At 37.2% G+C, this 23,404-nt stretch overlaps 3 protein-coding genes across 5 annotated transcripts in view; all 3 read left to right on the forward strand.

Moving 5' to 3' along the window:
• The window catches only part of tarbp1 (TAR (HIV-1) RNA binding protein 1), a 33,733-nt gene extending 28,078 nt beyond the window's left edge, over positions 1-5,655 (forward strand). For both annotated transcript variants that reach the window (XM_053480044.1, XM_053480045.1), the window contains exons 27-29: positions 1,562-1,686; positions 2,867-3,003; positions 4,671-5,655. In XM_053480044.1, the coding sequence (XP_053336019.1) occupies positions 1,562-1,686; positions 2,867-3,003; positions 4,671-4,833 (425 nt within the window). In that variant the 3' untranslated portion in view covers positions 4,834-5,655. The remainder of the gene's footprint in view (positions 1-1,561; positions 1,687-2,866; positions 3,004-4,670) is intronic.
• Positions 5,656-5,671: 16 nt separating this feature from the next.
• Positions 5,672-10,406, forward strand: LOC128508640 (5-hydroxytryptamine receptor 1D). Its single transcript, XM_053480046.1, has 3 exons — positions 5,672-5,865; positions 6,756-6,916; positions 8,556-10,406. Exons 1-3 carry the CDS (start codon positions 5,706-5,708, stop codon positions 9,909-9,911), a joined length of 1,677 nt encoding a protein of 558 aa, XP_053336021.1. The 5' UTR covers positions 5,672-5,705; the 3' UTR covers positions 9,912-10,406.
• Positions 10,407-22,511: 12,105 nt separating this feature from the next.
• The window catches only part of map3k4 (mitogen-activated protein kinase kinase kinase 4), a 69,673-nt gene continuing 68,780 nt past the window's right edge, over positions 22,512-23,404 (forward strand). The window contains exon 1 of one of the 2 annotated variants that reach the window (XM_053480200.1): positions 22,512-22,830. In XM_053480200.1, the coding sequence (XP_053336175.1) occupies positions 22,808-22,830 (23 nt within the window). In that variant the 5' untranslated portion in view covers positions 22,512-22,807. The remainder of the gene's footprint in view (positions 22,831-23,404) is intronic. The other variant, XM_053480201.1, reaches the window with a different exon arrangement.

The raw sequence follows: 23,404 nt of genomic DNA on the forward strand, positions 1-23,404 counted from the left end.
TTTTTCCTACTTTCTATCATTTTGGGGATGGAAAATGGTGTCTTAAGTGGGTAATAAATGCCAAAAAATGCCTTTCGGTGGAAACAGATCAGTGGAAGTTAAAGACTTGATTGTACTTCACACAAGCCTGTGCCATCTGTAGCATTCCAACACATATGTTAGGATGATATTTGTTGACTTGTGTCCCACTGTCAATATAATCGTCCCCATAAACTGGTAAACATACTCAGCAACTAGAGATTAACCATCACACTTTGCTCATGTATTTTGGACTTTCTCACTATCAGACTCCAAAATCGGGGTCAGGGTGGGCACCTGCACATTGTCTTACCTTGAATACAGATGCACCACAGGGCTGTATCCTAAGAAAAGTCCTCTTTTTTTTTTTCCTGATTAGCACATTTCTGCACACCCATCCACTACTTTAACACTAGTGAAGTTTGCTGACAACACCATTATAGTCAGACTGATAGTTGGAACAACCAGAAAAACGATCTCTTGCTCCACATAAGTAGTGAGTCACCTTAAGTTACACATAAAGCGTCTATGGCATTAAATTCCTGTGATGTCACATTATAAAGGTAGTAACATGGACTAATGACATCTCCTACTTAGTGAAACAAGCTCAGGAGAGGCTTTTCCTCTTGAGAAAGCTGAAATAAGACAAACTCTCGTCTCAGCTATTAGAGAATTTCAGCCTGCAGCCCAAATTGTGGTTTGTGTGTTAACCTGTGGGGCAGTGTGTCGGGAACTGGATATGAAAGCCCGCCGATACTGGGTTCACTCTCTCACTGCACAACGTCAGATTAAAGGAAGTTTTTTGTGGTTTATGAAGAAATGCGAACATTTCCGCGTAAGTTTTTCAACAATTATCCCTTTTCTGCATTTCCCTATGTATAGCATGTAGGATCATGGGATGTATTCGGTCCTCCAAAGCGTAAAATGAACGTGAAGAAAACGCACTAGAAGCGGTTTCCTTGCGTTCGTTGGGATTTGAACGGCAAGAAAAAAGCTGCATGCAACGTTTTTTTTAATGCCGTATAAACACGCAGCCGGACAAACGCACGTCACCAAAGCCCGTGTGAACACTTTCATTGACTCCTACGTGTAGAAAACACCGGACGCTACGCAAGAAAAACGTCTCGGCACCCACATCTCTCTCTCTCTCTCTCTCTCACACACACACACACACACACACACACACACACACAGGTGCTGAAGACAGCAAACAAACCAACCTGTTTTTTTCTCCCAAGCTGCTGCTAATGCACTGAAAAATTTAAATCCAGGATTGTAAATACAATCATTCTGCTACTGCTTACAGGCACTGTTTGCACCGTTCAAATCTTATCTTTTTTTTTTCAAACTGTGTGTAATAAGTTTAAACCATTTCCCCTCGTCACTTGTGGTTTATTCATGTCTCTTTTCTGTCAGGTAAAAGCTGTCAGATGGCATTTGTCCTAATGTGATTCTTAATAATTATGCCTTAGGTACTATATCTAGTTTAGTAAATATGACTTATGTCTCTTTCTGTGCGTTTATGTGCTCACGTTTGTCAAAGGTCTTTGTCGAACTTGTGAAATCTTTGGAGCCAGTGCTCTTGTGCTTGGTGGCCTACATCATGTCGGTGACAAACAATTTCAAGCCCTGAGTGTGTCTTCTGAGCTGTGGCTTCCTCTGATGGAGGTATATATCATATCATGTATCATATCATATATATGCCCATAATATATAAACAGCATGTAGGCTTAAATTCTAACTGCCATTGTATTGTAGCAATGACACTATCCTTAAATCACCCACTTTTTTTCAGATTTATATTAATCTGAATTTTATAACAGATATTTGATATTTGAATAGATTTTATTTAGTTATTAGACAATAACCTTTAATGCTAGCAAATATGATATTTGCAATGCCCAAAAATGTAATCATATCAAATGTACAGTTACTCTATGATTCAGAGCTCTACACAGCTGAGCACATCAAGATAAATGTCATGAAAGTGTTTTTTAATGTCTCAGTGACTCCCCCATCTTCCCATTCATTTTGTTTTTCATTTCTTTTGACTAATGACTGATATTCATGTTGGTCCTTTATCTAGTGTAAATCCATTTCGTGAATAAATATTTACCTGTAATGATAAGATTGAAAAAGTGTTCTGTTCTTGCATATAGTGGGAGCTTTTTATTGCAGTTGTAGTCCAATAACCATCTGTCCACGCCACTGACCATGATCGCTGTGTGCATATGTCTGTACACACACTGCTTGCCCACATTTTTAGAAATTAGAAATTGAGTCCAGCACATTTTTAAAACCTGGAGGGCTAATGCTGATCCTCTGAGAGATCAGACCGTGATAAGAGATCACTTAAAGACACTTTTGGTGACTTAAAGACAAGTTTGATACAAAATCCCAGAAATCAAAGCTATTTAAATATTAGAACATTTTTAGAATGCACAGTGCAATTTCACATGTGCAGTGTGATGAGAGGTCACGGGATTGGTGCTGAGCAGCTGTATGGTCATAAGAACATTTAATTGCTAGTGAATAATCAGAGGAAAAGGCTTTGATTTTCTGGTATGAATTTTGTTATGCACATTTTCACCACATTCAAAGTTCAGGTTTCTTCTGCAATACAAGATCTCAGCCAAAATTTAATGTGACCTTCGATTAAAACATATATGTGATGTTGAAACAATGACTGTTTAAAAATGATTTTAGATATTTAAAGTGGCATACAATGAAGGGGATCAGGATTTGGTCTGTAGGAACAAAGAAGATTTTAGATTATTATTTTTTTTTTTTACATAGTCTTTTTTTTTTTTTGGTCAAATGGCTAACATAAATTTGTGTTTTCTTCCAGGTGAAGCCCATGGACCTGGCAGGTTTTCTGCAGCTGAAGCAAAGAGAGGGTTACAGTATCATTGGGGTAGAACAGACAGTAAACAGCCAGAGTTTACAAAATTATAGGTTTCCAGAGAAGACTCTTCTACTCTTAGGGTAATGAATAATAATCACTTTTTTTTTTAAGATATTATGAGGTCAGTAAGGTGTAATGTTTACTAGAAGTTCCTGTTAATCTTATGTGCATCCTTTGTGTAAGCTGACGTTGCGGGTGAATGTTATCTGCCTAATTGGCAATGTTCTCAAGGGGTAAGAACGTTACCTCTACATGTTGAAGACAGAACAGGCTTGTCCCAGCATGCATGATGCTCGTTAGCAAAACTCAGACACATTCATGACGAGAAAAAAGCAAAGCAACATGGTGACCCATAAAACTATGGGTCCACAAAAGTCATTATTTAAATATTCTGCTTCTTTTTCTTCTTCTTATAATTATTGAACTATTATTTCATATAAATTGAAAGTGATTTTCTTTTGCAGTATTTGGGGGTTAAGAATCCATGCATAGGTGTATGATATCTGGCTTTAATTTTGACTAGTCATTACACTTTAAATGTAAAAATTCAGGATTTTGTGTAAATTGTAATTTGCATTATCAGGTTAAATAGCAAATCTTGCTTTATAGAACAAATGTTAGGGAAAGATGTTGCTGCAATATTGTCAAGTACATACACCTAACTCGGTGTTTCCCCAAAAAAATTTCCAGCCACGGTGTCAAGAGGATGATAAAGGTTTTGTGCACATACCAACATTTTTTTTTATTTATTTTTTTACACAAGTAAGTTAAAGGTCAGGTGAAACAAGGAGAAAATTAATAAGGTGTATTTATTGCACACAAATAATTGTCAAAGCTACCAATTACTTCACCTCGCCATATTTTTACCTCGCTCAACTCTCATTTATTTTCACATTTGTTTTTATTGCTTGGTTCTGCTTTCATGCCTGTTTTCAGACATCCTGGTATGCACACATGTGAAAATGTACGCCAGACATGTGATCTAACTTCCGCAACTGAACATGCGTTAATCGAATGTTCGTATGTTGGGGAGTTAATATAATATAATATAATATTATATAATATTTGCACAAGACAAATCAGTACAGTATGTGTGCGCAACCTCTCTTAATTTCTCTCTCTTGCTCACTTGCAAATAATGGTTTCCAGGACATTGTATATAATTAAATGTATGTGATTTTTAGTTCCTAACAGATCCATCCTGTCCAAAAAGAAGCATGGTTACAAAACATGCTCTTTAAGCATGTTCATGCACTACACTGTTTATTTGTTTTATCAGAACTGTCAGAAGCGAATCAGATTTGAAACAGGAAAGAGACCCGCAGAGACGCACCTGACTCCCAGATGCATATAATTAGTTTCCCTAACGATGTACATTGGATGGGATTAGATAAAAAAAATATATATGTATATATTAAAAAAAACAGCCTGTGCTGTACACATGGCAGGAGGGTCTTGTTGACACAGTAGTCTGCCATGTCTGTGCTATTATATGGAAAACACGGCTAACCTATTGTACACCGAGGCTAAAATACCTATTTAAAAATGTTTACATTTGGTAAAGTTAAGTTTGGGTTTCTGAGTTTTTGTGAGATGTTTAATATCCAATAGTACCGGGTCTCTGATTTTATATCCAGGTTGGTTTGTGTCATCACATTGTTTCTTTGTTATTTCTGTTATTTTATCTAATAACATTATCCAGATGACATGTTCAGAATTAATATTTCTCATTATGTTTCTCTATTAGGAATGAACGAGAGGGTATTCCTGTTGACCTCCTGCAGTTGTTGGACACATGTGTGGAGATTCCTCAGCAGGGAGTGACACGTTCTCTGAACGTGCATGTGAGCGCCGCCCTACTGGTGTGGGAATACACCAGACAGCACTTGGGTCCTGACCAATTCGCTTAAATACTCTGAATTAAAATTGCCCCTTTATGCTAAGGTTTCAGTATTGAAACACACAACTGAAAAAGAAATTATTAATGTCAGATAGTAAGTAAGTGCTTTGAAGTTCTGAGAATTGTATGTGCCTCATTAAACAGCCCCAAAGTGGGAAATGTCGAATTTTGTATTTAAATAGAATTAGAATTGATTATATTTATTGGTTTAAGGTTGAATAAATACAGCTTTTTTACAGTAACTCATCCAAAAAAAGCTGTCATCTTTGGTCTTTTTATCCTGAGAGAATATTAGGAGAATAAGAGGTGAATGATTCCAAAAAGAATTATGACAATGTTTCAGTCTTAAGATCTAAATGTTTTTAAAAGTTTATATTAAAGCTATGACATCACACAAGAAAATAGGTGCTAAAAACATACAAATGTTTTGAAAAAAAAAAGTTTTAAATAAGACACCTAAAACACTGACCTGACTGTGGGAAATGAAACATCTGAGTCGCTAGCCTGCTGAAAGACCCTGGCAGACATATTTACTTAGCTTGTGTAATTTTGCCGTTTGCTAATTCGGTTTCTTAAGTGTTTGATTTTCCACCTTTGTCAGCTAAAGAAATGCATTCATGTACACATAGTGTTTCTCCCGCCCCTCTCTTTACACACACCTGCTGCCTCCACTCGCTTCACAGAAAAGAAAAAGCTCTTGCTGACACACAATTCCAATTTTATTGCCAACAGTGAATTTTATGTAGATTTTATTATTTCTGGTTATTGCTAAATGGCAACATTTTGTTTAAAACAAACACAGAGCGATTTGGAGTAGATCTTGTTTTAATTATTGTATTTATTTACCTACCAACCTATTTTGGAATCCTTGAGTCAATTTAAATGGACATACCAGGGAACATATGGTTGGATGCCAGGGAGACTTTTCTGGGTCAAACGCAGATTTTACAGACAAACACAACTTCCATGCTGTCTTTTTCTCCACATGGAAAGCTGCTGCTCGAGGTGCTCATGGTGCTCATGTGTGTCGGCGCAGTGACGGGTGCAGTAGATTTTTTTTGTTGTTGTTTTTTTTTTTTGTGATTGTTGCTTTGCTGTACAATTAAAAAAATGAATGATAATGTTAAATAGTATCGTAATTGCTTGTTAACAGAATGCTGTAGATGTATTTGGGTCTATTCTTTATGACAGTTGTAAATCTAATTTGTTTACATAGATACTAGTTTCAGTAGTTTTTAGTATGACAAATTACTGAAAAGCTGTATTTAACAAGCTATAGTATATTTTTGTTAAGTTTTTTCCCCATGAGATTTACATTATATTGATGGTTTAAGGAAACTGGCTTATACTATATTGTTTGATCCCGTACTTTTAGGTCATGGAAATATTATAATTTAACCACCTTCTTTTTGCAGATGTGTCCCACTGGCATATTTTCTTCACTGCTAGTACCATTAACCTTTGTATTCTGTTCAGCTAACTTTTCTATCGAAAATTAAGTGGGATAAATTTTCATTTTGATCCATTTGCTTTATTTTGCTATTATGTATTTTAGTATATAATGTATTTTTGGCCTTAAAATAAAACAAAATGGTAAAATCAACTGGAACAAAAGAGTCTATTTGCACTCATACCAGATAAAAAGCTACTGGTATAAGAATCCCCTTACAATTTGGTGTTTTACGTTTTCCTAAAACCATGGATGCATTCCATACAGGGTAGGCCATTTTAATTATGTGATCATCCATCTGAATATATATGATCTGTAAACTGTTCATTCAAGTAGCAAGAAGGACACAAAGGTTACTAGAAACTTACTAGTTAATTTTTCTACCCTTTTATATTTGGTGTTTAGGTTAATACTTATACTTATCAATAATACTTAGTTGTGTTTTGATTAAATTTAAAGTCATTTAAATTTCTGTTTGTTAGGAAATATCCTGGTCATCATGATTGTGGTGGCAACAAAGACATTCCACAGTGTGACATCTGTGCTCATTATTAATTTGGCAATCAGTGACTTCCTGGTTGGCATTGGTGTCATGCCATTTGTAGCTGTTTCTATCATGAATAATGGATGGGTGAACTGCACTGTTAGTAAGGCCAGCTACTCATACATCTTCATTATGCATGTGTGTTAATGCCTACAAAATTACACTTAAGACAAACATTTCCAAAAAATGTAATTAGATTAAATTAATATGAATTTAATACCCAGAAAATTGTATTATTTAATGTATGTTGATTTTGTCAGACATATCAATTTACAAATATATATGAATTTTCTACTTTAATAGGTACACCGGTTCATTAATGCAGATACCCAACCCAATCAGTTAATTGTGGCGTCAAATCATCCAGATACAAGTTGAGTTTTGCCTAATGTTTATGTAACCTCTAAATGTGGAAAAAGACCAGAATTTTTCCACCTGAAATACGACTGTCCTGTAGGGGATCCCGCATACTTTCACAGATATTTTTTTGATCAGGTGTAAATTTCATGTGTTTTAAAAAGATATTTTCTCTGAGATATAGTCTTTTGTTAACATGCAAACGCTGGTCACTAAAAACTGACTTTTGGGAAAACACTTTCCAGGGAAGGAGATTTGGAAACCCTGTTTTCACCCTTTACATGTAGGCAGGAATTTTTGGTCTGGAAGAGCGTGCACAGCATGTGCTGTATCTCCCTGTGTTTAAATGATATACTTGAGGACTTCAAGGTTTATGATTCCCCAACATGAATTTACATTTGATCTCAGCCTTTGATTTCTTTTCTTGGCTGACAAGAGTGGACCCTAATGTGATCTGCTGCTGCTATAGCTCATCCACCTGAAGGTTTGGTGCATGCTAAACAGGAAAGCAGTTTAGAATCTATTTAGTTTTGTTTAAAGGTAAAAGAACATTAGCAACAATGTAACAAAACTTCACAGAACTGGAACTAAACAGCTGAGTGGTCATTAAAAAACACTTGTTAGATTAAAAGGAGGGGGGGGGGGTAATGAAAATGGAAAAAAAAAAAAAAGGAATGTGATCCAAAAGTTCAGATGTAACATATTGAGTTGATACTTACATTTACGTGTTAGCATTTTGAAAAAGCATAGTATTGTGGGACCTTCCAGTTCATAGACCAATGCCTTTACAACCCTGCCCCCCAAAATGTACTGAATGATCAGGTTATCCAAAGGATATTCCAGAATTTCAATTTCAAATGTTTAAGAATGGCCTTGTGAGCATACGGAATCGTCTTCACACACAAATTGCTCGCCATAGCACACCATAATTGAAGCTAATAGCAGTCAAATAAATTATTAGTGTATATTGCTTCTGGCAGTGGCCTTTCTAAAACCGCTTATCAGCTAACAATTTCTACCCACAGTACTGTTGCTTAACTCGGCAGTGTTTTTTGTTTTGTTTTGTTTTTTTGGCTGGTTTTGGCACTATTTTGTGTAAACTTTATAGACTGGCAAGTGTGAAAGTTATAGGGAATCATCAGTACCTTAAATACCTTAACCAACTGGCATCAACAATTATGCAATGTCTAATGTTGATGTTTACCTACATTTTATTTGCAGTGTTTCTTCATGACTAAGGAATTGCACTGCTGCCACATAATTAACTGACTGAATATCTGCAAAAATGAGCAGGTGGTTAAGTGTGTGTGTTTCTGTATATAAATGTGTGGTATGTGCAGTATATGGTATTTAATGTTTGTTCTCTTTATATTTACTGCAGGATTTATGTCTTTATGTGGGTTACACTTCCTCAGTCTACTGCAGTGCTTCAGTCCTAACACTTGCAGCTATTGCGTTGGATCGCTACTACTCCATTGTGGACTGTCTGCGCTATAATTCACGCTGTACTCTATGGCGAACCTGCGCAGCTGTACTCTGGATTTGGCTACAGGCTGTGATCACCAGTTGTCCCCCTCTCCTAGGCTGGAGTAACATCAGCTTTGTAAGCCCCATGTATAGCTGTGCTGTCAACTGGGCTAGCAGTCCCAGCTATACAGTCTTTATGGCAGCTCTCTGCTTTTTCCTTCCTGCCACAGTAATACTCTTTTGCTATGTGAAGATTGTGCGAGTGGCCCAGCACCATGCTCAGAGGATCCACAGCCTTCAGCAGCATTTTCAACACAGCAAGGGCCACCCCGTATCCTCACCGTTTGAATCATCCCACCAATATTCAACCGTAGACGTGGAAGTGCATGACCCATCTAGGCTTGTGTACTATGTAAGTAGGAGGTTTGTGTCAGAATCTCAGTTCGATGTTCCTCATCCTAATACAGATCTAACAGGAGATTCAGTGTCACAAATTTATGGTAAAAGTAGCTCCAGACATAATCGTGGACGTCTGCATACCTTCCTTGCTCATCTCCAAAATGCTAGCACGCTGCAGAACAGTCAACCACAGCAACATGGTGTTGTGAGGCTTTTCATAGTTATCGCTGCCTTCTTTCTGTGCTGGACACCTTACATTGGAGTTGCTCTGGTGCAGGCCACAGAGACTGCCCTCTCACAATCCGCAAGCCAGGTCCCACCTGCAGCTGTCACTTTCTCTTACTGGCTTGTCCTGTTCAACTCAGACATTAACCCATTACTGTATGCTCTACTTAGCAAGCGATTCCAGGGGGCATTAAGTAACCTTAGAAAGAAGATGCAGACAAGGTTAGGTATGATTCAAAAGGTAGAAGAAGGAAGAACAGATGAAGATGGTGGAGTGTTCACAACTCCCGCTTATGTCATAGCCAGTGCCACAGATCAGAATCGTCAAGATAGTGGACTTCATCAGAATGGGTCTATGTCCTCCACTGTTTTAACAATGAATACAACTTTTCCCAAAAGTTATAAGCAGGAAACAAACCAAGTCCTTTTACCAGGCAGTATGTTATCTTCATTTTCTACTTCTTCCTCTTCTGTTTCCCTTTGTCATAACTGTGGTAGAAATACCCCAGGAAATTCAGACTGTCAGCAGGTTCGCTCCAAGTCACATGGATGGGACAAACTACAAAGTACCTCTGTAATCAATGAGAGACATGCAACGTTTTTTTATGGCCAGATCGCTGTCCGAGTGGAACAGGAAATCTGCTGAGACTGCATTAGATTATTCGCCCACAAACAAGCTAAAAATGAATCTGCATGGCTTTAGCTGTTGTATTTTAGGAATTAAAAGTTCATTTGTGTTTGTTACATAAAAGGAAATTTGCCTGTGTAAACGGCCAATTATGCAGAATTCCTTATAATACTTTGAATAGGATTGCATCCAGGTTTAACTCATAGCACTAATTAAAAAGAAAACCTGAAAGAAATATATCTGTGATAATGCAAAGGTTCAAAAAAGGTGATTTGTACCATGGAACACATTTGACATTTTGAAGTAAAACTAAGTAATTAAAAATACCATAAAATATTACTACATAATGAAATGGCTGTTTTGTAAAATAATGTTTATTGTGTGGTTATCTCATATCCGTTTTTAAATAGAGCAGGGGTCCTGATTTAAAATTTAAGAAGGTCCAGTCAATAAAAAGTTTTTTGAGCCAAGGTCCGAATTTCATGTTTTATGTGTGTTAAGATTCAGCCCTTTATGTACAGTATGCATTGTGTAAGTCTATAAAAAATTTAACATTTCCATAGCATTTCAATAATATTTATTGTCAATTTTTAGCAACTAGGTTAAACATGAACAATTTGAACTGTTATGACCTTGTATATATGCTTGTACTTGTATAAAACAAAAACAACTATCTTTAATCTATCTTTAGTGAACCTTCAATCGCAAGCTGCTGGGTTGTTGTTAAATGACAAAACATTCTGTCCTTTCATCTTTAAAGGTTCAGTTTTCATAGTACACTTTCCCTTTCCCTTAAGACATGCTGTGTCATGCTTTCATTTATGTTTCTTCCACACACTTTGTCTAGACTTCTTAAACTATCACATTGATTGGCTCTGTTGAGTGACGTGTATAGCCACATCTTGCTCAAGGAGAAAAGTGTACATTACTGGTATATTAATTATTCTCAGTTACTAAAATGAAAAAAGCGTCAGGGTCCAGATAGAACTGTCACTCAGTTTAGACCACGGTTTGCCATTTAGTTTGCCTGAAATTGAGCACTGAACAAATTAGACTACATTCTTATAGATCCATCTTATCAACACAAATACTAATAATGTTAACACCTGAAAGAGCAATTCAAACATGTATTCTTTAGGCCAGAAGTTAAGACTGACTGCACAAATAATTTGGTGTAGTCTAAATAGCAATGCTATTGAAATTAGTGGGTTCGTATGAAAGAGAAAAAAAAGAAAAATGGTACCCACTAATGGGTAGAGGGCAGACTTGAGCAATGATGTGGCCTGCTGTCATTAATGTTCTCATTATAATCTCATTATATGTAAATCTGATTACTGATTCAGTTTACTCCTTTCACACTTAACTCTGCATATTCAGAATGTTCTTGTGTTGTAAGCAAATGTATAGAAATGAAGTGCTATGAAAGTCATCTTCCATACCACAAAGGGAAGTAAGTCAGCAAAAGTTCAAGCCCTTTAAAGACTTTCTGTATTTTTTTTAAATGTACAGTCAGTTGATATTTCTATTGGGAACTCATCAGCCATAACATTAAAACCATCTGCATAATATTGTGTAGGTTCTGTTCTAATCAGCTCTGACCCACTGAGGCATGAAGGTGTGCTGTGGTATCTGTTCCCAAGACATTAGCAGCAGGTCCTTTAAATTGCAAGAGGAGGCTAAATTGATAAGACTGCTTCATTAAGCACATCCCACAGATGCTCACTGAGACTGATGTGTGAAATGTGAAAGCCAAGTCACATCGTAAATCCTGTTCATTAAATAATTTCTGAACAATTTTTTTGCAGTATGACAGGGAACATTATTATGCTGGAAGAGACCGCTGCCACTACGGTGAAGGGTTTATTTTTGTCTGCAACAATGTTTAGCTTGTTGGTATGTGTCAAAGTAACCTGACTCAAGGTGTTCTAGCAAAATATGTTTCCATCAGTTTGCCTTTTTCCCATAATGCATCCTGATGCTATCTCTTTCCCAGGCACTTGCCAAGATGTCCACATGATGTCCTCATATGTTTAATGATGTAGGTGTCTTTGGCAGTGGGTGTGTCAGCATAATCTTTCTGACCTATCTGTGGCCATATAAGCAAGGTGAGATGTACTGTGTGCTCTGACATCTTAATCTTAGCAGCATTAACTTTCATAGCAATTTGTGCCACAGTAGCACAAATGGGATTAGATCACACAACCTAGATTTCATTTTCCATTGCTATCAATCAGTAAGGCCCGGGCACCCATAACCCTGTTTTTGGTTTAAAAATTGTCTTTCTTGAACTACTGTTGGTAGGTACTAACTACTGCATACTGGGAACACCCCTCAATGAGAGATTGGAGATGCTCTGACCAAGTGATCCAGCAATTATAATTTAGTACTTGTCACACAGGTCCTCAGCCTTGCCAATTGTTCCTGCTCCAAATGTAACAACCACAACAGCTCTCTTCACTAACTTCTGACTTATAAACCCCACCCCTATTTATCTTTTAAACTCTTTTACAACAATGTCATTTTTTTAAATAATTTTTTAGTACATATATACTTATATTTTAAATTCTATATTTTCTCCTCTCTTGTTCATAATTCTCAGTTTTTTTTGTTTGTTTGTTTTTTTGCTTGTCTTTTAGTCCGTGTTTGTTTATGTAATTGCATTTTTGGAATGTCTGCATGTTTATATGTGTTAACATTGTATGTTCTATGTGTAAATTTATATATGTTTTATAAACTTTTTAACTTTGTTGCTGCCACCTTGGCCAGGACTCCCTGGAAGAAGAGATAATGTATCCAAATAGACACAAAATTCCTGGTAAAATAAAGGAGAAATAAAAAAAAACAAATGTTATTCACTTCACCTGTCAGTAGTTTTAATGCCATGTATGGTCAAAAGTATGTGGACAGGTGACTATCACACAAATTTGTAGAAACAGAAACTGTTGTATGAAGGTAAAACAGTAGCAAAACCCGAGAGCTTGCAAATTCGAATGTGAGAACTTGTAAAATGAATATTTGTATTTGTAAGTTGAAATTTATACTCACAGCTCTGATGTGAAAAGCTGCATCTATCGATTTGCACACCTGTGTTTCGAATTCGAAGTTGCAGATTAACAGGCACAATTGTGTACTACACATTTATCTTTGCGCTTTACTTCAGTTTTGCGATATTCCTGTAGCAAAACTGACTTGTGCACTTGTAAACGCGGGGGCGGGGCTGGGGTGGAAATGAAGTCATTTTATTGGTCAATGCCTCTCTAATTAACAACGCCAGCCACAATGCAAACATTTGTATGCATATGTATCAGCTATTTTGTTTTTAAACGCTTGGAAATTTTTTTTTATTAACTATCATCAGTTTTACTGGATTTTATATACCAGTAAAAGCGCAGCAATGTCGTTTAATTGGTTGGCATAGACGACCCACCACCACCGAAACGGCGCGAGCTGCTCTGTGTAGTCTGTGACGTCATCGCGCACAAAACGTCCCACTTCATTGGCTGGCTCCAACCAATTAAATGTTCATTGGTGAGGCATTGACCAATAAAATGACTTCATTTCCACCCCAGCCCCGCCCCCGCGTTTACAAGCGCACAAGTCAGTTTTGCTACAGGAATATCGCAAAATGAGTAGCAAAAGTCAGAGCGCCGGGATTTGAGGTTGTACTGCCAGATCTGAGAGGTTGTGAGCGCCGACTTGTGGTTGTACAGCGAAACTGAAGTAAAGCGCAAAGATAAATGTGTAGTACACAATTGTGCCTGTTAATCTGCAACTTCGAATTCAAAACACAGGTGTGCAAATCGATAGATGCAGCTTTTCACATCAGAGCTGTGAGTATAAATTTCAACTTACAAATACAAATATTCATTTTACAAGTTCTCACATTCGAATTTGCAAGCTCTCGGGTTTTGCTACTGTTTTACCTTCATACTGTTGCCACAAAGTTAGAAGCACACAGTTTTGTAGGATGTTTTTGTATACTGTTGCAATACAATTTTACTTCCCTAAATCTTAGAGACCTTGTCCAAACCTGTTCCGGCATGACATTGCACTTGTGTGCAAGTGAGGTCCATAGTATATGCTAAGGTTGGAGTGGGAGAAATTGAGTGGTCTAGATAAAGCCTGGACTTTAACCCCAGTGAACACCATTGGGTGAACCCAACGGCTCAACGGTCTCTTCATCTTTAGTGGGAAAAAAAGCATCAACACATTACCTAAATAATGCTTTTGTGACTCAATGGCCAAATCCCCAAACAACATTTCAATATCTGGTGAAAAGTAAAATATTGTGATAATAAGAGCAGGGAGCTAAATTTAAAATGGAATGTTCACAAAACCCATAAGTTGATGATGGTGCAGTGACCAAAATATTTTGACCTTATAGCATATTTTTGTTGGCACTTTAAACTAAATTTGATAAATTGCTGCTTACAAATGAATACTGTATGTGATGTGAACTTTTTAAAAATAATTTTTATTCTTTTTTTTTTCTTAGGATATAAACCCACTCACAAAAATAAGTACGTCCCTCTAATTTCAGCAAACATTTAAGTATGTACTGTAGGTATGTATGTTTGTACACCCACTTACAAAAGTACACCTCTCTAAATTCAGCAAACATTTTTGTATATCTTCTTAAAGAAGAAGAATATATATTTAGAGTAGGTAATGTGCATCTTGTATAATAATATAGATTTACTCATTTAAAAGTGAGTACACACTAAGTGATAACAGCTGTATATCTTTAACCATGCAAAGTCACATGTCCTAATAATCATGTTCATGTGTTTGTAAATGGCCAAATATGTCTCCAGATGCCCTTCCTGACACAAACCAAGGCCTTGAGACTGGCACTGCATTCTGAGTTACAGTACATCCACTGTAACTAAATATATTACTAGACAAATCCACACTATTTCAATTAGCAATCTTCCTCCAGTGTGCTTTACCTGGAACACAAAATCACTTCCAAAACAGTCTTCAAAGGGGCTTTAACGTCATTATCATGTATCATGTAATAATTTTTTTTTATTGTTTAATATACTGTAATTTAATTCTTGAAGGCAGCTAAATTATAATAACCCAATAAAACAATTAATCTTTTCTTTAATTTAGTATTTTTTGTAGAAATATGCCTAATAATCTTATTTGGTTTGTTATAAACAGACATTAAGAATTTTAGATAAACTTGACTAGATTTTTTGCCAAAATATTTTTGCAATGATCGGTTGATGACAAAACCCCAGAAAAAGCCCTGAAACCAAATTAAGAAAACACAAATATATAAGCAAAACCTTTCCTACAACAAATAAATGAAACCACTGATGAACAATTGCATCTGCAATCAACTGCAATCCTTATTAAAGGAAATAAAAATTACCAAATTTAACAGATTTTGAGGACACCCTTACCCAGCACAACTTACATAAATCTCATTTATAGAAGTAAGCAGTTGAGGTTTAAGGGATTTATTCAAGTGGCAGCTTGGAAGTGCTGGGATTTGACCTCAGAGGCTTCCCAATTTGAAGTTCAACATCTTAACCTTGTTTCAGTACCACAAAAAATCCCAATCATCAAAAACTCAGCAGGAAAAACATCATGCAAACATACAGTATATTCATCTTAATCCATCATTAAGTCTCAATCTCTAACTTGCCTTGCAGCCTCTAAATTCAAGGAGTAAATCTTATGGAGTTTAATATGGTAATTATTGATGAACTTAGGAAAGCTTTCTCATTTTGCACCCAAAGCTCTTTTGATTGCTTCAGGACCACCATAAAGTTTATTGTGTCAGTTCCAGATCAAATTCAACCCAAAGTCAAAAGTCACAACAATTATTTCAGACCTAGGTTGTGTTATTTTTTCTCCAAGATCTTGTATTGATGATGGCATAGACCATAGTGTCTCCAGACGATCTCAAAGATTCCAAACATCTGGACTCTGTGGTGGCCAATACATGCAAATACATGCAGTGGAAAGTAAGTTTTATACTTCTTTTATTTATGATTAATTTCAGCCTTTTTCATCATAAGTGCAAAATCTTGAAGAAAAATTAATGAGATTCTGGACTAAAATAAATGATGTGATGCTTATTGAAACGATGCCACAGCTGTAATCAAAGGAAAGCCATACCAACAAAATATTAGAGTGTGCAACCTTTTTTATATCCAGAGTGTATCCACTTAAGAAAAACTAGCCCTGTTACATTTTATTTGTTTTGTTTATTTTTGTACATTTTATTTATAATCATTTTATTTATAGTTCAATCCCCTAAGTACACTACAATAAACGTAAAAGGTAGAAAACTCAAAACAGCAATTTAAAAAGAATTAAAAATAAAATAAATGAAATCTAAAATAGCAGACAATTAAGATTACAAAGGCTAAATATATTATTAAATGATAGGAATCAGTCAGTAAAAATTAACAGACATTTAAGTTTATATGCTTTTTTGAAAAAGACGAGTCTCTGCAGCTGTTTTAAACACAAAGATGGAGCTATAGTGTCGAATGTTAAGATTTAGTTTGTTCCAGAGCCTTGGCGCCACCCTAGAGAATGGTCTAGCACCCACTGTGATTAAAACCTGGTACTGACAGAAGGCCAGCCGAGGCAGTTACTGGAGCAGTGATCCAGCAGGGGTGTATGGTATGATCAATTCAGTCAGGTACACTCGAGCAATGTTATGTAACAATTTAAATGTCAATGAAAGGATTTTAAAATAAGCACAATAAGATAATATGTTCAGATGTTTTTGATTGCATAATAATTCTTGCTGTGGAATTCTGAATAACCTGTAACTAATGTAAATGCTTGTTGTGGAGGGCAAATAGAATAGAGTTACACTAATCAATGCAAGATGTAATCAGATCATTAACCAGGAGGTCAGTGCTTTTCTAAGTGAGATATTGCAATGCTACGCAGACAAAAAAATCATCTGTGAGTAATACTGGTAATGTTCACATTAAAAGACAGGGTGCAATCTAAAATTATGCCAAGACTCTTAACTTTGGTAGAACAGGGCAAGACACAGCCATAAATGCTTAATCAGTAATTACCTGTCTTAGACAACACTGATTTGGATCCTAAAACCAATCTCTGATTTATTACTATTTAACTTCATATAGTTCTTCGACATCCACTGATGTCCTGGAGAGAGCAGTAAACGTCACTGGGGAAAAGGATCTGGGGACTCAGATGGCTGGGGGCAGAAATTGTGTTCTGGCAAGGGCTGCAGTAGGCTGCATGCCACACTGATTCCTGGCCTGAGTAGGGTGGTGGTATGTGGCAAGGGAGTGTGGTTGAAAGTCACAATGAGACAGAGAGGAACAAAGTGAACCAGCATGTAACACATAACAGCTTGCACCTGCGCATTGTTACTAAGCTTATTCTTGCATGTCTCTTTCTGCTCTCGGAAATATTGTAATGTGAGAGAGTCAAACCCCACATTATCAAGGATGACATAATATTTGTTATGAAACGGGAAGAGGGGGACACCATTACGAAGAAGAATCTGCTTTTAATGAGAACAAGTACAAACAAACAAACCAACAGATGTGTGTCAAAATCATAGTCGAAAGAACAGGCATAGGTCATTTGTTTTACAAACAGTGTACTGCAGGCAATCCTAAAACGCAATCTGAAAATTGTTACATTGTTCATCCAGAAAAAGTATCAGAAAATCATAGTGCTTGGCATAGTCTTAAAGAATGTATACTTCAAAAAGACTTACTGTTCAAAAGTTCTCTTTATACCGCCATGTTAATTGCACACAGGTGTGTGTGGTTAAAACTCAAATAATACAAAGTGTGCATACTGGGAGTTGTGGTTTCTTTCCAGTATGCTGCATGCTGCTGATCCAGGTGTCTGGAGAATATTATTATTACATAATAATTTTTAACTCATCTATCTATAAATCAGGATATCAATCTCACTCACTCACCTCCTATACCGCTTTATCCTTTATTTAGGGGACCTGGAGACTATCCCAGGAGGCTTAGGGCACGAGGCAGTGTACACCCTGTACAGGGTGCCAATCCATCGCAGGGCACACATATACACACACTTACACACTCATTTACACACAACGGGCAATTTGGGAATGCCAATTAGCCTAACCTGCATATCATTGGACTGTGTGAGGAAACTCCATGCACACAGAGACGGGAATCGAGCATGGCCATACTTTATTTCAATTTAAAATAGTAAAATTTTTATTTTTTAAGTATTAATAGTAATATTTCTGTAATTTACTGCCTTACTCTATATTTTTTATATTGCTTATCCTGTACAGGGTCATGGGTGGCCTGGAGAATATCTGAGGGGACTCAGAGTCTGACAAGGAGTACACCACGGATGGGGTGCCAGTCCATCGAACTGCACACAAACACGTACACAGTACTGGGAATTTGACCACACCAATTAGCCTAGTCCACATTTATTTAAACTGTAGGAGGAAATCAAAGTACCTGGGAGAAACCCACCTAGCATGGGAAAAACATCCGAAATCCATTGCACAAAACCGAAGTGGGTAACCATTGACCCTACATGTGCAATGCCTCAGTGTGCTGACCACAATGCCACCTTGTGTCATTCAATATAGTTATATTTTATTTGTGTAAATAATATTTTATCTATTTATTTAATATTAATATGTTATTTCAACACCATACCGCCACCTACAAATGTCTCCATGTCCATCCATCCATCCATCCATCCATCCATCGATATGTTATGAAGCACTGTTGGTATTATTTTGCCTTCTCCCATCAAGAAGTCTCCACAGCGGACCATTCAATCCGCACACAGCTTGGCACAGGTTTTAGCTGGATGCCTTTCCTGACTTAACTCTCCTATTTTATCTGGGCTTGGCACCGGCCCTGCATCCAGTGGCTGGGGTTTGGGCATTAGGTGGGAATTGAACCGGGACCTTCTGTAATTGACCGCACACTCCATTCGCAGGTAATGATAGCACACTGGTCGGAACCTCGTGTTTTTTAAACCTTTTTTATTTTATCAGATTTATACTCTGTGTGTTTTGTACATCATATGTCACTGCTTTAACAGCAAGACAAACTTCTAGAGTGCTCATTTTAGAGTGCGCTGACTTTACACAAAACTTGCACGCGCACAAAATTAACCCACCATACACTTAATGTACAGCAAAGATCCAATTATAACTAAAAGAAGCCTTCATTACAAACTAAATCAGGTGACATTTAATTTGCATTCATATAAAAAATTAAGTAGGCTATATGTGTTAAATACATAACAGTTACAGTATATGAACTTTCCATACTTATAATTTCTTGTGTTTTAACAATTGCAATAAAATGACCATTACAGTAAATTAACATGTGCGGCTATATCCCAATAAGCAATGTAAGAGTCACAGCCATGAAAACACCAACTGAAGTTTGGCCTTAATGTTCCTCACTAAAAGTCTGAATCCCTCATTTCTTACTGTCTGTATGTAATATTTAGTTGCTGCTCTAGTTTTAGTTAAGTTTAAATCTCTACTCTCCATATCTGGACTATCTAAGGTTTGTTAATGGTGATGTAGAAGAGTGTCTGGCTTCACTGTTTGTTAATTAGTGGTATGACAGCAGCCTCACCTGATTGGTAAATTTTTTTAACAACTTCACCCTGGCTTCCCTTGACATGGTTCTGATAAATCACAGTTTTAAGTTGCTATGAGGAAAGCATTTTATGATTGGGTAATCTTTTGATTTTTTTTTTAGAAAGGAAAACCAACTTGTCCTGGCCTCCCTTTGGAGATGATGGTAAAAATGCAACACTGCATTTCAACACACAAATTACATTCAGGGGGTTCGGTGGCACTGTTTCACTTACTGTGAAATATTCTGTGAAAAACAGAGAAGGCCGGCAGCAACAGCACAGAAGAATTTATTATTAAAAAAGCTTTCAAACAAAGTTCTTTTTTTTTTTTTATTAAAATAACATGTACACTCTAAAACACTGGGGAGGCCTGGCTTCCGTTGTCTTCAGGAAGGACACGCAACAATGTCTAATACTTGTTATCAAATCAAACACTTGTTATCAAGAACTTGTCATTAGATATGGGGGAAAATCAAATCAGTTATGAATTGTGATTCTTTTGTGTGATGATACATGTTGCCATACCAACTCCAAAATCGATAATTTTTTTATATATATATATATATATATATATATATATACCTTCATAATAGAGATAAACAGGTCAATCAGACAGTGACCAGAATTGGTTGGTTTTTAGTTTGATTGGCCACAACTGGTGATTGGTTGTTCAGCCATAGATATAAACGATTCTGTACTGCATGCAGAAGCTTCCGAGTGGCGCAAAAGAAATGCATTTTTATGGCGTTACATTATAGCATTATCACGTCGCACTAACCCAGGCTCCCCTCACAATCTGTGAAGAGGACGTGAAAATGTTCTTCCAAAAACAGAAGATCAGAAAAGCACCTGGCCCAGATGGTGTCTCCCCCTCCTGTCTCATAGCATGTGCTGACCTACTGGCTCTGATATTCACACATTTTCAACAGATCACTCCAGCTGTGTTAAGTTGTGTGAAGTCCCGCTTCAAACAATTCATTATCCCGGGCCCCAAGAAACCCTTCATCACATATCTGAATGACTACAGGCCTATAGCTCTAACATCTGTGGTCAGAAAGTCCTTTAAACAACTTGCATTTGGCCCACCTAACGAAACATGAAGGAGCAGCTGCTAGATCCCCTTAAGTTTGCGTATCGAGCTAACAGGGCAGTGCATGATGCAGTTAACATGGGGCTGTACTACATCCTCTAACATCTCGACTGCCCAGGGATAGATGCAAGAATAAAGTGTTGACTTTAGTTCTGCCTTTAATACAATAATCCCGGACATACTCTCCTCTAAATTCCTACAGCTAACTGTACTTCCTGCCATACGTCAGTGGATCTCCAGCTTCCTGACAGGCCGGAAACAGTAGGTGAGGGTGGGAGGAGTTACTTCTAGCATACAGATAGTCAGCACTGTTGCTCCTTTGGGATGTGTCCTCTTTTAATACATATACAGCTATTCTCCCTGTATACAAATGACTGGACATCCAAGGACCCAGCTGTCAAATTAACGACACTATGCTATTTGGACTCATCCAAGAATAGTGACAAGTCTGCATATCGGCAAGAGGTGGAACGGCTGGTGCTCTGGTGCAGTCAGAACAACCTACAGCTAAACACGGACAAAAGTGTGGAGATGACAGTGAACTTTAGGTGTGGAGGACAGTGGACACTCCTTAACACTACCCCTCTCACAATATCCAACAACCCTGTGTCAACAGTCTTTCAAGTTTTTGGGAAGTACCACTTTTCACCACCTGAAATGGGAATGCAACATCAACCATCCTCAAAAAGGCCAGCTAATAATGTACTTCTTGCGCCAACTGAGGAGTTAATAAAATAGTTTTATACTGCAGTCTGAATCTGTTCTCTGCTTATCCATCACTGTCTGGTTTGGAGCAGCCACTAAACAGGACAGGCACAGACTGCAGAAAACAGTAAAAACTGCAGAAAAAAAAAATCATTTGCACTCCCCTGCCCTGTCTCCATGACTCGTACCCTACAAGAACCAGAAAACAGGCAGGAAATATCTCTCACACCCAGGACACAACCTTTTTCACCCCCTCCATTCTGGCAGGTGCTACAGAACTTGGACTACATGACTATTGAGACTATATGCAACCTGCTGTTAAAAGCACCAACATGCCTTTTTAAAAACTAAAAAAAAAAAAAAAACTTTGTATAGTTTAAAAGCAACAAACTCCCTACATCCTACCTCACATTACAACTACTTACTATTTTGTACTACTTATTATAGTATACAGACGCGCACAGAGCTACTTGCCCACTCACTTTATGTACACTTATAAACACTTTATGTACATCGGTACTCAGGATGTTAAACTCGTTTGTGAAGTTAGTTTGTATTGGCTAATGCGCTTGGTTTTTAAGTGAGAAAACTAATTTTATAAGTAATGCTACATTTAATGAATCATTAAAGGTTTATAATGTATCAGCATCAAGGAAAAATGCAATATCGCATTGGGATATTTATTTAAAAAAAAAACTTATTAGAATAGAATTGCAATTTTAATCAAATCGGCACCTGAGTATCTTAAAGATATTATATCGAGGGGTGTATGGTGATTCCTTTCCCTAATGCCATTATTTTGACTGTTAAATCCCTGACTTGAAGATATATATTTTTAATATTTAAATATTTTTAAGAAAAAAATTGTCTTACTGGTAAAAATGTAATTATGGCGTTGCCTGTAAAATTGGCAAACCTGAAGCATAAATAAAATCTGTAAACGGCAAAAGGGAAATATCTTGTAAATACAACAAAAACGTATGTAAAAAAAATATTTTGGGGGGAATATTTTCTTCATTGTGTAATCCCCACCCACGTGATCATTTTGTTTGTCTCGATTTAAACCCTTAGTATAAAACTCAGTATACCAGAGTCCTTCTAGAATAGAATACACAAGTTCATTTATTTATTCATTTTTAGTAACGTTCTATATTGATCAATGCAACTTAATTTACTTTTTTTTTTTTCAACATCAGAACATTTCTCTGTAGCGCAGATGTTCTGGTTAGCCTGACCAAACCGTTCCCCGTCTGTAAGGGTTTCCGATGTACTGAACGAGTTGCCGTAGCAGCAGCGATTGGCACTCCCTCATAGTCGTGGAAATATGGCGCCTGGTTATACACGGCCGAGCTTCAACTCTGCAGACGGATAGTTCAACTGCATTCCCTGGACATTTAATACATCTGTGCATGCAAAGAGCAAATGCGGGATCGAACATTTTGCTAGGTCAGACATGTTTGAACTCATGCATAAGTAGCGAAAGTCATCGTGGCATCGGCCCGTTATGGAGCCTTCAGGACAAGGCAGGTAAGAGAAGGATAGAAGCCAGTATATTTGTGTTCACTCAGCCGGGATCTAAACCGTGCTAAATAGTGCTCCAGGCTAACTGCTGCTAACACAACATGGTGCAGCAGTGCTAGCGCCTGCGCGGTCGACTGAAAGAGGCTTCCTGCCATAAAGTGATCTGAGCGCAGTGCACCTAATCGAATTTTATGTAAAAGTTGAAAACTTTTTTTTTAGGCGTAAAAGATTAGTTCTTGAAAAACGTATGCACAAAATGTGTTTTCATTCGCGCCGAATGTAAAAATGGATGGAAGTGCGTGTCCTCGGAGGAAGGCAGCGCGCAGGATCACGGTGTGGTCAGCAGGAGCTAGCTAGTTAGCAGGCAGTGACTTGTGTAGTTAAACATGTTCTTCTCGCTGGCCTGATCAGCTCGATTTAGTTACAAGCAGGCTATTTCCTGTAAAGCTCTGAGATATTATCTGATTGCATGCAGCCGCGTTTGTATAAACTTTCTGTATGTATTGCATACATGTCCCACTTCGTGCGCGCGTGTGTGTAACATAAAGTGCAATACATTTATGCAAGTACTGTGCAGATA

This window comes from Clarias gariepinus, chromosome 20 (assembly GCF_024256425.1).
Source record: "Clarias gariepinus isolate MV-2021 ecotype Netherlands chromosome 20, CGAR_prim_01v2, whole genome shotgun sequence".
NCBI classification, from domain to species: Eukaryota; Metazoa; Chordata; class Actinopteri; order Siluriformes; family Clariidae; genus Clarias; species Clarias gariepinus.

Coding starts and splice junctions, on each gene's coding strand:
- LOC128508640 (XM_053480046.1), top strand. CDS start 5,706: ATGGACATACCAGGGAACATATGGTTGGATGCCAGGGAGACTTTTCTG. Junction 5,866..6,755: donor GTGTGTCGGCGCAGTGACGG/GTGCAGTAGATT, acceptor TCTGTTTGTTAG/GAAATATCCTGGTCATCATG. Junction 6,917..8,555: donor ATGGATGGGTGAACTGCACT/GTTAGTAAGGCC, acceptor TATTTACTGCAG/GATTTATGTCTTTATGTGGG.